Source organism: Hydra vulgaris, chromosome 08, assembly GCF_038396675.1.
Source record: "Hydra vulgaris chromosome 08, alternate assembly HydraT2T_AEP".
Taxonomy (NCBI): domain Eukaryota; kingdom Metazoa; phylum Cnidaria; class Hydrozoa; order Anthoathecata; family Hydridae; genus Hydra; species Hydra vulgaris.
In genome coordinates this window covers 55506777-55522995 of record NC_088927.1, presented here as the reverse complement: position 1 = coordinate 55522995, position 16219 = coordinate 55506777, and the positions used below count along the sequence as shown (strand labels likewise).

The following is a 16219-nucleotide window of genomic DNA, read 5'->3' as shown; positions in this document are numbered from 1 at the left end:
TGTCTGCAGAATCACTGACACTAGAACCAAACCATTCAGAGAGGGGAGCATTAAAGTCACCAACAACAATTATATTGGCTGATGGATAAAGTAAGAGGGCTTGGTCAATATGATCAGAAATAGCATCAAAAAGAGTGCAGTCTTGAGATGAAGGAAAGCGATATAGAACAAATAGAAAGGTAATACACTGAAGTGGTGCTAAACGAAAGCACATGAAAAAATAGTCTGTGGATTGAAACCTAGTTTCACGACAAATGGGTGAAGTCTTACGAATTTAAATGCCCAGGCCAAGCATGTGACTATTGGAGTCTTTACGAATTAATGGAAGATAACCATCAACACCAAGATCACAAGATGAGACAGCTGATCTCAAATTAGTTCACAAAGAGCATGTAGGTCTGGTGAACTTTGCAAGAGATAAGACTCAACAGAAGAAAAGTTACTTCGAAGACCACGAATATTAGTAAATGATAGGTTTAGAGATCTTGGTGATGATGATGGTTTTTTGTGTTTTATAGTTTTTGGCACTTTATTCGTTTTAAAATTAGAATGAAGAACTTGACTCAGAACGCTGTTTAATAGCCCAAGCAATTGCCTCATTACTACTAATAAACCCTAAGCCGTAACAAAGGACTCCAAACGTGGCCTCCGCAATGCACACCAAAAGTACAAACAGGGACACCATCCATGAGCAACTGTTAAAACTTTGATATTTTTCAGCTGTTGATGGAATCAACCTCTCAGAGAGCTATCACAGAGTTCTGGAAACCTGACTACCAGCCGGCCTCAAAAACGTAAAACTGAGTTTTAGAGCTGTACCCTCATTAGGAGATAATAGAATGAGTTGCCTAGTCATAAAAACAAAGACACAAGCAAAAACAATGCATTGAGTCAAGAAGATCCAGCATTCAACATCCTAAACTGGAAACAATGTATTAAAAATACATCTGCGCTAGCCTAATATATGAAGAAGGGGTGCGAGGCTGGTCAACAGATAGAATCTGTTTACCCCTTAAGTCTATGCCTTGGAGGCCTTCTACAAGACAGTAGCCGGATGCATTTAACATCTGCCCAAGATGAGTATTTTTAATGAGACACTATCTCTAGCCTTTAATCAACCAAGTGCCCCAAGGCAGGCGGTGTTTTAAGTCAGAGTTGGAATCTCCTAGCCTTTGCCTAAAAAGGCGTATCCTACAAGGCAGCACAACATGAAGCAAATTAAAAAATTGACTTTTCAAAAAATGACTTTTTATGGACCAACTTAATGCCTCTTAGTGTAAGGTTTTATTGGCCAATTGAACTTCATTTCATCAAAGAAACTGCCGTAGTTGTTTTAGGAAAAAAACGTCAAATAGAAAATGAAATTTGGATTTGCATTCAGTGAGTATTGAATTGGTTAATGGAAAGTTTGTTATTATTGATTTCAATTTTATTTTGAGCATGATTGATGGAAAAGATTTAGCAATTATAACAAACACATCGTCAACGCAGTGCTGTTGTATTTTCGGAGCTACACCAACTGAAATGACTTGTTTGAAGAACTTTCTAAATGGATTTACAGCCAAAATGGGTACACTTATCCATGGGATATCTCCGTTACATGCGTGAATAACATTTCTAGATTGTCTTTTACATATTACAGTATACGATAACAAAAAGAAATTTATCCAGCAGTTAATGTTCAAAAGGAAGCATCTCCGAGTTGATTTTCCCGCAGTTAGTGGAGCAGGAACATCCACCACCGGAAATGTTTGCAGAAAAGCGTTCTCTGACCCAAAAGAACTAAGCGAAGTATTAGGGATTGATAAAACAATTATTAAAGGGTTCAAAAATATTTAACTGAAATATGTTGTCAGCAAACATTGAATCCAGAATTATTCGAGCTATACTGTAAAACAGTATACCGTCGACATTTAGATCTGTATGATTGGTATAAAATGCCGTCAACAGTTCACAAAGTTCTTGCACCTGGAGCATAAATAATGATAAACTCACCAGTTCCCTTGGGAGTTTTAGCCGAGGAAGCATCTGAATGCCGAAACAAATATAACAGACGACATCGTGAACTACATGCTCGTAAATGTTCAAGATAAGCAAATTTTAAAGACGTCTTTAACTGTGCAATGAGATCATCCGATCCACTTGTTAGTTCTATCTCCTTTGAATCTAGACGGACGAAGAAAGTTGTGCTAAAATTTCCAAATAAAGTAATGAGTTTTTTAATTTTAAAAGTGGACAGTAAAGAATCAATAAAACTGACAGAACTAGAATCCTCAGACATAGAATTTTCGGAACCAACAGAAATTATTACCTTAGAAGATAAAATAATGAACGATTCAGAAGCTACTAATGAAGATTATTTAGAAGATGAAAACATTGATGTGTGAAATAATTATAGCAATATTAAAAGTAAAAAATAGGAAAAATTATCACTTTGAAGAAAGTTTTTTAAATATTCTCTTTTTAAAAAATAAAACAAGTTTGTACCTTTTCGTAGAACTACTAATGTTCTCTTAGGTATTTATGGCCTACACAGTTTACTAATTAGGTCTGTAATGGTAATGTTTACAAGTTACCTGCTCCAATAAGACAATATAATTAATAATAAATAGTATAACCAGTGGTGCGGCTAGTTGTTCGGAGTTGTCCCTAAAAAAATAGTCATTAGGGCCCAACAAATCTTAAAAGTTTTTCCTTCTTTAAATTTAACTAAAAAAAAAAAATTTGTACTTTTATAAAAAACTATTAAAATTGGGTCAAAACGCAGTGCCGTCGATGTGTTTGAACTTAATAAATTAATAAATTAGTTTAAATGACATAAAGATAAAAACAATTAAATAAAAGTTTTTAATTCTTCAAAACTATTTTTGGCCACCCATTTGTATAAAATTACGTCATAGTGGCACGGTTTCCGTAAACACCACATCAGAACACGCGCAGATTTTTTCTGGTACATGTCTTATATATATCTATATATATATATATATGTATCTGTATATATCTATATATATATATATATATATATATATATATATATATATATATATATATATATATATATATATATATATATATATATATATATATATATATATATATACACATATATATAACGATGCAAAGCTTGCAATAATAAATAACACATATTGTATAAGAGTTACAGTAGTTTAAATTTAATTTGTAAGTAACTAGAAAAAAATAGATCGATACTTATGCTATAAGATACTTTTGTTTACTTGATTTACTGCGCACCTTCGTAAGAATAAAAACGAGTAACTTCTTGAACAAAAATATAAACAAAGCTAAAGGTGATAATAAAAAAATAAAAAAAAAACAAAGCAAATTTTATAAAAACAAAATTACAAATTTTATAAAAGTACTTATTAAAACAATTACAAATATAAAATTTAAAATACAATATTATTTGTGAAAAGTTCGTTTAAAAACGGACCTTGAAATGCATCTTTATCAAATTTATCTAACAAATTATCCAATGACTTGGTTTTGGAATAAGCTACATAGAACTTGATTGTGTTAAAACCGAGGCTTTTAAAATTAACACCAACTTTATCAAATGGTGTAACACTTTGTGTACTAGCTTTTGTAAAAAAAGCAATTATTTAAGTTAAACATATTTTAAAAAAAAATCTGATCTACCAGTGTAATTTAAGTCAAAAAAATAGTTGTTTAAAGAAAACTTAAGAAACTGCAAGCAAATACACAAAATTTTACTGAGAAAACATTTTTTTAACCTTATTTAAAACTTGCAAAAACACATAAAACAGTCTATTTCTATAAGCCTATCTATGGTATGGATGTGTCCCCTGCGGGCCCCTTGTTCAATTTAAATGTCAAAAAGACTTAATACAGTAATTTTAAAAAAAAAGTAATGAATAAAATTCTAAATTTAATTTTTTTTGATAACCTTTAAAAACTTCAAATTACTTATTTACTTTAGCAGATGTCGCTCATGTTGCGTATGCACTGTTGATGTTGTTGCAACAACTGTACTAGCTATGAGAAACAGGAGTGTGGAGTCGAAAAAAAAAGTAATTGATTGCTTGTATTTTTTTAAAAATTATTTTTTTAAAGGGAGAATTTAATGTAACTATTATTAAGCTCATGTGTTTTAACAGTTTTTTAGGAGAAACGTATTTTCGTGCCTGCATTGAGAAATCAATTCCGATTTTTTGTTTAACAAACATTTTTGGTTTGCATGTGTAATAATTCAAACATTTTTTTTGCGGGCATGTGTGGATTTTTTATAAATATTCTGCAGTTGCCGTTTTAAGGATTGACCATTTCAATATAAAATCATCAATATTTTTATCTTTTAACTCCCATATATATTTTGACAGCATGGTGTCTTTTGAGTACTTTTTATTTTTAAAGGGTTTATTATGATTGGCAAAATGTTTCGTTCCATTCAACCTTATGCCAATATATTGTTATGCCAATATATTGTTATGCCAATATATTGTTATGCCAATATATTGTTATGCCAATATATTGTTATGCCAATATATTGTATACCAATATATTGTTATGCCAATATTTTGTTATGCCAATATTTTGTTATGCCAATATATTGTTATGCCAATATATTGTTATGCCAATATATTGTTATGCCAATATATTGTTATGCCAATATAATGCTTATCAGGTAACTTCTGAGAGGAGACGACACATGTATATACCAAATTTTTTGATAAACAATTTTCACTCATTTGACAATAACTTTTTTTGTTTACAATTACACTATTCTGTAGTTTTTTCATTTAAGATTTCTTTTTTGTTTAGCATTACTGTGACCTTTTATAATTCTTTCCATATTTTTTTAATGAAGAAGAAAAAATTCTTCTATTGGATTAGGTTGTGGCGTGTATGCTGGCAGATACTTAATAGCTATGCCATGAGAGGCTAATGTATACCTAACAGAAAGACTCCAGTGGAATTTACAATTGTTCATAACAAACACCGGCGCTTCCACATCTGCGTTCCTAATCACTGGTGCCAACAGTGTAGTAATGAAAGTAAAAAATGAATCTGCATTCCAGTTTTTATTTCATAAGGTAGCACTCCCATTGTTGAAAGAGCACAAATCAAACTAACATTCTTGCCACGATTACAAGTTTTTCAAAACAAATTGTTCTTGTTTCCTGGTAAACGAGGTTAAAAATACTTAAGAACAAAATTTTTTACATTCGATGATGGTTTATTTAATTTAGCATTAGATCTTTGTTAAATTTTATTATTATTTTTATTGATTGGTTAAATTATTATTTATCTAAATATTCATTTATCTAAATTTAAATTTAATTATTTATAGTTATTATTAATGCTCAAATATTTACCCTCTGGATGGAAGAGAAAATAGCTTTGCAAATCAGAAAACAAGGAAAAATGTTAGAAAATAGCACATTATAATGCTTAAGCATTTAGTTGAAATAAATGAATCTACAACAAGCATTCCCACTTCTCTTAATTTATCTATGCACGCAGTTCAAAATCTTGTTGTTAAGTTTAACAGAGGAGAATTCAACAACATGACTGCATTCGTCGTTTTCTGATAAGAAACGAGGTAAAAGACCAAAAACGCTCAAATAAAAAAAAGTTATTTAATTATGCGTATAAGAAAACAATGTTTGTACGCAAGAAGCAATAAAAGAAAGTCTTTCTGCCGCAGGCTTCAATATATCTCAACCTACACATAGTATCTCCCACAATACACTATATACAATCTATATAAAAATATAAAAGCTTATATAAGTTATATAAATTATTATATATTGTATAAATTTATTATATATTATTTAAAAACATAAAAGCTTGTATAAAAGTTTATACAAAATAATATTAGAGATTTTATGGGTGGTTGACTTGCCTATAAACGCGCATATAAGAATAAATAAACACGCATATAAAAATGAATAAACGCGCAAATGAGAATAAATAAATACGCATATAAAAATGAATTACCTTTAATAATAATATACAATAATTTGTCTTTTGGTTTTTCGAAAGGCTTATATGAAATTTTGGAGGGGTTAAATGTGACGTCAAGAAAGTTCAAACTTTTTAAAATTATGTTTATTTCGATTAGAAAACCAATATTTTAAAAAATTAAAATAATATATCTTTTCTAATTTTATTAAGCTGTGGACCAGATTTTTTACGCATTAATATTAAACCATCGTCGTGATAAATCATTTATATTGATTATTTTACTTAATAAATCTATAAAATTTAGTCCAACAAATTCAAAAACTTCTGCTCCGTCATAACTGACCATTGTTATATCAAAGCATTAAATAAATAAAAAATCTAACATTCCTAAAACTTAAGGACGCGGAGTCGGCTAATGTTTAGCGACAATATATTAAAACACAAGATAATGCGGCAGCCGAAAAATTCGGCCTAATTCAGAGGGATGTTAAAGTTTGCTGACCTATTATTATTTCACGCAATGCATTATGGTGTTTATATGCGCAGAAATATCAAAAACTTCTAATTCATAGTTTTTTTAATTTTTCATTATTTCGTGGCTTGCTCGCATAGATAATAGTTTTCTCACTTATAATTAATTACATTTACGCCAAAGTCTTATACAAATCTTATTATCTCCTTTTCTCTATTTAAAACAAGTATTTATTTAAGTATACCTAAAGAATTGGTGTTAGGGATTTGCATACATAAACTATGTGTATTTACATGCTTTTCTTCGCGTATTTAAAGACGTTATCTGTTTTGATTTTTGCGTTTGTTTTGGGTAAACTATGAAAAGTAAATTGAAAGTAAAAGTATAATTCCTAAAATTCAGTCAAATGATAATAAATCTTTTTTCCAGGTAAAAGGTCTGTATTCTTCAAGAAAGTTAAAATCTTGATTTTTACTATTTTAACTACAGGTTGCTCTTATTTAAACTGTTTTTTCAAAACAAAAACCTAAAAATAGTATTTAACAGAAGCTAACGAAAATGAATTTGTGTGAAAAATTCTTTATTTCCTTTCACATTTACTTGCCTATTTTTGTTTGTTGGTGAAATACTATGAACTCTTGTAATAACTATTTTAATTCCCTTATTTAAGGTGCTGACATTAACAAGAGTCTCAACAAAATGATTGCTCGATCTACAAGTCAAGAAAGTAAGTCAAAATTATAAACTAGGAATACTGTAGCACAAATTTTTAATTTGGTTTCAATAAACAGAATTTAAACAATTCTATTTATTGAAACCAAAGTGTAATGATCCACCCCTTATTTTTCTTTATTTCACTTAAATTAAGTTTACTTTTAATTTTAGCATTTAACACTGTTTTGAATTACCTAAATATTGTATCCCTCAAAAATCCAGATTTGGTTTTAACCAATCGCCATTTTTTACAAATTTGTAAAGAAAAAGATAAATTTAACTTGACATTGCCGCAGCTTTCAGTATTTTTTACATCCTTGTTTAAATATCCTATATCTAGAGTTATGCTTATCAATTGCCTTCAAAAGTCAAAAGATCTCATTGCAAAATTAAATCGTGTCAAAAATTTTGACTTAACAAAGTATTTTTTAAGCTCTGTTATCTCTTTGAATATTGCATTTTATGATGTTGATTTGTTACCTTCTGATGCTTGTTCTACCCCTATTTCTATCCAAAATAGTGAAATTGTTCCAAATCAAGTTACTGATTTTGTATCTTCTGATGTAAACTTGCAAATTGATGATTTTTTGTGCACTGTTACCCCAACTTCTATTGCATACATATCTTTAGGAAATGGTTCTGATAATTTTCTTCTTGAAACTAAAGATAATGAAGAATTTCCAATTTGGATAAAAAAACTCCCTACATTATCTGGTGATTTGACCTATCAAATAAAGAAGTATAAACGAAGAATCAATCATCTTACATTGCAAAATAAACAAATTAATAGAAGATGTTATGAATATAAAAAAAAATATCAAGCAATCTTGTCAAAATATAATGTCAAAAATGTCAACAAAAGAGAATTAAGAAGGAATTGTAGGGCTAACCAATTGTTGCAAATAAACTTGAGATTAGAAAAGGAAAATGATTCGGCTATGAAGCGTTTCCAATCAGATTGACAAAAGGCCAGGTATTTAAAGAAAAATATTGAAAACGCTGTTTTAAAAAAATCTGATGAAACAAATGATCCATTTTTAAAGGAGAGTTTAAATTACTTTAAAAGTCTGACAGAAGAGCTGAAATTAAGAGTTGAAATTTTTGAAAAAAATGTAATTGACGTTTATAAAGGAGGTAGATATAATGATAAAATTCGCTCAGTATATTACGACCTTTTAAGTAAAAATGTTTCTGTTAATAATGATGAATCTGCTATCAGAACTGTACTACATAAAATAGTTAAAATTTCATGTGGCACACTTCCAAAAAAATCTTCGGCTGCTGAATTTTTTATAGAAATGAACATTTTATCAATAGCTCAAGTGAGAGAGACTATGTTGAATAGTACTAACAATGCTCTTCATACAGATGGAACAATGTACAATTTTAGGGAGATTGGTAGTTTTCAAGTCGCAATATCATCTGGTAGCTACACGTTTGGGATAGAAGATATGTTATCGGGAAAGGCACAATCTTATTTTGGAGAGCTAAAAAACTTACTCACTGATATATCTCAGATATTTTCTCCTGAAAAGGAAAACTACGAGGATGATCTTAGGTAACTTATTTTTTATTTAAATCTTTGATGAAAGATCGTACTATATTTAATTCAAATTTATTTTTAGCCAATATATACATTGGAGACAAGCAATTTTGCCTTTTGTTGTTTGATCAGCTTCCTTTAAATTAAAAATTAAAAATTTCTCAAATAAATCATGTTTTTTGTGGCTTACACGTTACCCACAATCAAGGAATATACGCAAAAAAAGCAATCATGGAATGGGGAATAGGTGGCTTAGCAGGAAGGTAGTTTACATGGTGGTTTTAAAAATTCGCAAAACTCTCGCACTTTTGATATTTTGTATGAACTTTCAAAACTTACAAGCTATAGACATTGTGATCAGCTGAATTAAAAAGCTGATGAATGGAAGACATTTTTGCGTAAAAGGTTTTCAAAAATTTTTACGCTTTCATTTCTGCATCATTGCTTTAACATTATATTTGTACTTGGTGGAGTAACGTATTTACATAAAAATAACCTTAAAAATTTGTTTTCAATCTTGATGGTTCAAATAACCTTCATGAGTCAATTAGGCACGATATTGACAACATTATTTTTCACACTTCAACTAGAGCTCTGGGAATTTTTAATAAACTAATATCAGAACCTCTTTTTCATGTTATTGAAGAGGAGGGTCATATTTTTTCTTTGAATACCGTTTAGTCACAAATGTTCAATTATTTTGTTTGTTATTCTTTTGATGCATCAAAAATGTTAAGTCGTTCTACATTTTTTAATGTCAAATATCTCACCAAAGAATTTGGTCATATATTTTTTAATTGTAGTAACCCACTTTTGGATGCCTTAACACAAGAATGTCTTGAAGTTATATTATGCACATGTTCGGTTATAATTCAGAGTCAGAGCAGTAGAATTTGCATTTGCCCCCTTTATCTAATGCTATGTAGAACCTTTCTGTAACAACAATTAGCAAGCCAGCTTTAAAACAAGATGATTGAAGTTCCTATGTTTGCAAATAGAGCAGCCTTTGAGCTTTTCAGGATGATCATTAATTTTAGTTAAAAGTTAACTCATCACTAGTGTGAATTCGGAGAGTTTAGTACCATTGGGTCTGTGTGTTTTGTGATTGTGCTTTAATTGTTATGATGTTTTGTGTTGATATACAACTTGGCTTACCTTCTCGCTGATGTCTATTGTTAAAAATGATAATTAGATTGTTTCGTTACTGAAACTTGATACTTCTAATTATTCACTGAAAGCCAAGAAATAAGTTTTGGAATAAAAACATTTTTTTTATGTTATTTTAATTTTTTATCTTAGGCGCTGTCAATAGTTAACATAAACAACTCAAAGAGTGAGTTTCTTATTTTTTACTTATTTAATTTTTAAACAACCTGCTTATATATATATATATATATATATATATATATATATATATATATATATATATATATATATATATATATATACCTAATGAAATAGTTCTCAATAATTTACTGATATTTTTAGTTAATTTACTGTAACATACTATTTACAATAGTATCATTAAATTATGACCGGTCTGTAACTTTTTTAAATTTAATTCTTTATTCAATTTTTAAAACGAGTTTAAAATATTTAAAATACATTATATATCTTTGTTTCTAATAATAATTTTTTTACATTTTTAGGCAGAGTTTCTGCTGTTATACTTGCTTGTTGCTGTTTAAAGTACTCCAAGTTTCAGAAAGTTCATTTGCTGTAAGTTATTTTCATTCAAAATTAAATTTTAACTTTATCGAAGAATCATCTGTATGGTAAATTTTATTTTCCAAAACTAAGTAAATAATTGAAAACCCTCAGTCTGTATAATGGAATAGTCAGATTAAAAAAAAAATTGGATCATTATGAAAAATTTTGAGTCAAATTTAATAACAGTTCAAAATATCAAATGTATTCAAAGCCGGTATGCCCAATTGGTTTGTGCAGCCCTATGCAGTAATTTACTAACCGGTCTGTAAAATATACAATAATTTCAAAATGATGTACTTATTGGATTCTATGATTCCTTTATGCATATTTGTATGATGTAATTATAACATAACTCCAAATTTTAATTTCAAAAACTAAGTAAATAAATGAAAACCCTCAGTCTGTAAAATAGACGATTATGGACAATCCGAACAGAATTAAAAACTTTCTTTTGGTATTTTATTTTTTTAGAGTTGTTGAATCAATATGAAAAATTTCAAGTCAAATGTAGTAACGGTTTAAAAGCTTTTCAAAAGTCAATATGATTTAAAAATACTCTCTTTTTTGGTGCCATAACACTGCAAGTTTTCTATACTTAAGCCCTATACTTTTCGTCAAAAAATCATCAATTTTTACACTACAAAAAATTCAATAACTTTGGATCCGCCTAACTTCAAAGACCGAATGACCCCTCATTGTTTAAGTCAAGTCAAGCTCTATACAAAAATATAAGTTATATATGCTTATTTGAAATATAAAAAAATCGTCTGGAATGGCTATGTATGTCTTTAAAACAAACACATAAGTATGGCAAAAAGTCAATCAATTCACTGTTGGAACTCTCTTACTGTTAAAAGTAAAAAAATATTCTCCAAAATGACAAATAAAAATGCATTCATAACCCATGTACAAAAAGTTTATCCTCAATAAAAATAATGAATGAACTATCAGTTATGCAATCACCCCCTACCCCTATAACATTTTAAAGTTACGTTACGTCTTAATCGGTTATAATTGGTTACAAGGTTACAATCTCTAACTTTTAATTAAATATTAAGTAAATAAACTTGATAATGCAGTTAATGTTTGTTTATCGCTACTGTGTTGTTAAATACCATCTTATATTTTATTTTTATTGTAAAATAGCTTCGCCTTAATTGGTTACTTTGTCACCAAAAAAAATAAAGTTTCAATACGCAACTTTACGTCTCAAATGTTGTTTTTTTTTTAACTTTATAAAGTATAACCAATTGATACTTAAAGTAACGTAACTAAGTCTAGAGTTGAGACGTAACTAAAATATGTCTCAAACATAGATTTTTTAACTATCTGACGTAACAATATGTTACGTCATAATTTGTTACACTTTAAAAACAAAAAAAAGACGTAATGTAACGTAAAAATTTTTATATTTGTGACGTATTTTAATTGCGTTAACGTAATTAAAATACGTCAATTAAATACATTTAAGAATTAAAACGTTTTAATTCTTAAACGATTTACGTTACGTTACTTTTAAAGCTTTAAAAGTTACCTTAAATTGCTCACCCATACCGTAAGCTATTCTAACTATTCTAAAAGGTACTTTTTTTTTGTTTATCGCTACGTTACTTTTAAAGCTTTAAAAGTTGTATTTACATTTAAAAAGTATTTTTTTTAAAAAAAACCACAAGCGTGGGTTAGTTTTTTAAAATACTTTTTAATTACAATAGTTTTGACAATCGTGATATTGCGTTTTCAAAAATCAAATACTTAAATAATATTGTAAATAAAATAATTATGTTAAATACTCATGATCCTGAGTTACGGTATTTAACAATGCGTTTGTCGAGACAATTGTAACTAAAAAATATTTTTTTTAAAACTGCTAAATATTATCGTTTATTTTAATTGTAAAATTGATTTGTCTTCAGTAGTTAATATTTTTTTTTTTGTAACTTATTTGTCGCGAATAAAAAAAGTTTCAATTCGTAAAGTTACGTTTCAATTATTTTATTTTAACTTATAAAAGTGCAACTTTTAAAAAAGTGTAGACTAAAACGTAACTTAACGTTAAAAGAATTCTATATTTTAGACGTATGTTTACTAAGTCTTATATCTAGATTTTCTTACGTTCCGTTACGTGTTTTTTAGGTCAATAATTCAAGCGTAAACTTGTTTGTAGTGAAAATGTTTACTTGCAGAACATGTGTGTCTTTACTTAGAAATTTGTTTTTCGAGTTTTTATATCCGGTTATAATTTTGTTCAAATTCACAATTATTTTTAGTTGCTAAACATCCAAATCTTCAGTTTTTAAAGAAATTATTAATCTTTTCTCCTTTCATCGTAATGTTCGTTTTTTAGTTTTAATAAAACAACACTACATTTTTTCTTCTTCTTCTTTTTCTTTTTCTTCTTCTTCTTTTTCTTCTTCTTCTTCTTCTTCTTCTTTTTCTTCTTCTTCTTCTTATTCTTCTTCTTCTTTTAAATCGTCTCAAGTTCTTGACAGTCAATAAAGACGTAGATACTAAGAAACTGCTGTTTTGATCATTGTGTTTAGGTCTGATAAATTGTTTTTTTTCAAATTTTTTTTGTTTGTATATATATATATACAAATACACACTCATATATAAATACACACACTTACACACATACATACATACACACATACATACATACACACGTTTTGCGTGTATAAATTGTCCTCTTTTTTTAAAAATAAAGTTTTACATTTACAAATATTGGAATTTTTATACTTTTAATAAATTATAACGGAGAATATAATCATCACATCAATAAGATTAAAAATAAATAACCAAAAAGAAAGTTTAAATAAAAACTTGGTATCTAATAGATCTAATGATCTCGTCGCCAGAATCATAAATCGTTATAATAAAATATAACTTAAGCTATTAATAAATAAAAAATAAAATAAAAATGACAAAATACAAAAACAAAAGTGCGTATTTATATAAAATTCTTATTTTTAAAAGAATTTCAAAATATTGTCATTAAAAAGAATGAATTCTTTTAACTTCTTTTCAAAGACTGGGAAGGTAATCGATAAATCAAAATTAGGTAAAATGATTTTGTTCCAGAGATTTGGTGCACGATAAGCTATACAGAACTGATTGAATTTTGTTGGACAAAAGGCTTCATAGATTGAGTTATCATTTCGTAGTGTATACTAATTTCTTGTTTTTAAGGTAATAAAGTCTTTAAAAATGTGTAATGACGGATTGATTTTACATTGAAACATAAAACATAATTTTTTATATACTTTCACTTTGTAAATATTAAGTACTTTTATATTTTTAAATAAAAACTTTGAATGCGTAAGTCGATTTTCAAAACAAACTAAGCGTATTGCATGTTTCTGACGATGATAAAGATTACGCAACTTACTTTTGCTTGTACTTCCTCAAGCAATATTTGCATAGTTAATATAACTATGTATAAATGAGTAATAAAGTTGGATTAAAATGGTTTTGTTTAAATAATTTCTTGACTTATAGAGGACTCCTATATTTTTAGAAACTTTTGTGCAAATGTAGTCAATATGCGGTTTTCATGTAACATTCTCATCAAGATAATGCCAAAAAAACTAGTAAAAGTTTCCCTTTTTATTTCAAGTTTATCAATAAGAATTTTTGGCATGGTTGTTGGTAAAAAAAGGTTTCTTAGATATAGGGTGAAACAGAATGTATTTTGTTTTATCAAGGTTTAAGGTTAATTTGTTACATTTAAACCACTCAGATACGCATTTAGGTTCTTTATTCATATCAGAAAACAACTCATTAATATTACTGTTTGATAAGAACAAATTCGTATCATCAGCAAACATATTACTCTAAAGATTAAATATTAATATAAATTAAAAACATAAGAGGACCTAGAATAGAGCCTTGTGGAACATCACAGGTTATTTCAATATAGTCCTTTGAAGGCCATCATTAGAGGTAACAAATTGCTTTCTATTTGATAAGTAACTATGAAACCATTTTAGCATATTGTTATTAATTCCATAGTATTCGAGCTTTTTAAGCAATATTTTATGGTCAACGGTATCGAAAGCCTACAAAAGATCAATAAAGACTCCAAGGGTATATTGTTTTTTTTCGAAAGATTCTGAGATTTCCCTAACAAATTGAATAATTGCGTGCTCAGTTGAAATATTTTTTTTAAACCAAACTGTTTGGCGTATAGTTTATTATTTTGGTCAAAATATATAAATATTCAATTATACATTATTCTTTCTAATAATTTTGAAAAAGTTGAAAGAACCGAAATTGGGCAATAGTTGTTAATATTTGTTTTATCGGCTTGTTTGTAAATTGGTATAATTTTCGCAATATTCAATTGATCCGGGAAAACTCCTTGTCTTATAGATGCATCAAATACTTTATAAAGAATATCTTTCAGACTTTCATAACAATCTACAACTATGTTACCACTTACTTCATCAGCACCAATACTTTTATTTCTTTTTAGAGATTTTCCAATAGTTCTATTTCTTTTTAGAGATTTAAAGGCTCTATCAAGCTCGTCCTTGGATAATGAAGAATACTCATTTCTATAATAAGATTTATTTATAGGACAAGAGTAGTCTTCAAACGAACTCTTGGTCATAGGAATTGTTTTAAAGAGATTGGTTCCAATTTCAGTAAAAAATTTGTTAAAAATTTTGTCCGGTTCACATATATTTACGTCTTCAAATTTTATAGTTTGTTGTAAAGAACTTAAGCGATTTTTTGATTTTCCTGTTATTTCTTTTTTTATTTGCCAGGTGCGCGTTGAGTTCTTTTTAAACTTATTTATCATATTAGAGTAATATTTTTTTTTTAGATTTTTACGAATTTTTTCTAATAAGTTTTTATAATTTTTATATATTTTTTCATTTGCAGAAGATTTAGTCTTTAAATATTTTATTTACAACTTTTGCTTTATTTTTGAAGATTTATTTAAGCCTTTTGTAATCCAAGGACTGTTAAAGGTTTTATGACTTATTAATTTTTCACATACTGGAAAGTTTGCGTCATATATTAAGAAGAATGTTTCAAAGAATTTATTATAAATAGTACTTGCATCATTTCGTTTTTTGTCGTTGTAAATACGCTTTTTTACAGCTCTATTTTGTTTAATTTTTATATAAAATAGGGAAATGGTCCAATAAATCAGTTTTTATGATACCTTTTTAAATGGAGTTATTAAAGATGTCTGTAATAAAAATATTGTCAATGAGGGTAGCAGAATTCTTAGTTACTCTAGTTGGATGATTAATTAGGGGAACTGCGCCTGCTAAAAAAATTTCATCATAGAAACTTCTCACTTTTTTGTTGTCGTTATAAATAAAACAGTCCATATTAAAATCCCCAATTATAAAGTTTTTTTTTCTTTCGTTGTTACCAGCGTGAACTATATTATGTTGCAAAAAAGAGCAAAAATTTTTGCACGCGCCGTCAGGTGGTCTATAGCAGCTGCTTATAAGTATGTTTCTTCCTTTGTTAATAATTAATTCAATTGTTGCGATCTCTTTATTTTGTCAGAAACGCTAAAATCGCTTCTAACTTTATAAGCAACATTTTATTTAACGTATGTCAGAACTCCTTCACCGCGTTTATTTGTTTGTCTTTCTAATGAGACTAATTCAAAATTTTTATGATGAAAATTAGAATTATTTTCAAGTTCGTAAGTAGAGCACCAAGTTTCCGTAACACATATAATATTAAAAATTATTTTAGTTTCTTCTAGAAAATGCCGAAAGTTTTCATTATTTTTGCTTAAACTCTTTATATTAATGTGGAGGATTCTGATTTTTTTACTGTTTATATCATTTATATTTTTAAAAAGAAAT

At 27.9% G+C, this 16219-nt stretch overlaps 2 protein-coding genes across 2 annotated transcripts; one reads left to right on the top strand and one right to left on the bottom strand.

Annotated features, from left to right (window-relative positions):
* The first annotated feature begins 3958 nt into the window (after positions 1 to 3958).
* On the top strand, positions 3959 to 10759 carry LOC136083994 (uncharacterized). The gene is made up of 5 exons (XM_065803974.1): positions 3959 to 4049; positions 7089 to 7145; positions 7304 to 8690; positions 9975 to 10008; positions 10325 to 10759. The coding sequence occupies exons 2-3, from the start codon at positions 7118 to 7120 to the stop codon at positions 8092 to 8094; spliced, it is 819 nt and encodes a 272-aa protein (XP_065660046.1). The 5' UTR covers positions 3959 to 4049; positions 7089 to 7117; the 3' UTR covers positions 8095 to 8690; positions 9975 to 10008; positions 10325 to 10759.
* Positions 10760 to 14601: 3842 nt separating this feature from the next.
* Positions 14602 to 15186, bottom strand: LOC136083463 (uncharacterized). The gene has a single exon (XM_065802863.1). It carries the CDS (start codon positions 15184 to 15186, stop codon positions 14602 to 14604), a length of 585 nt encoding a protein of 194 aa, XP_065658935.1.
* Positions 15187 to 16219: the final 1033 nt, after the last annotated feature.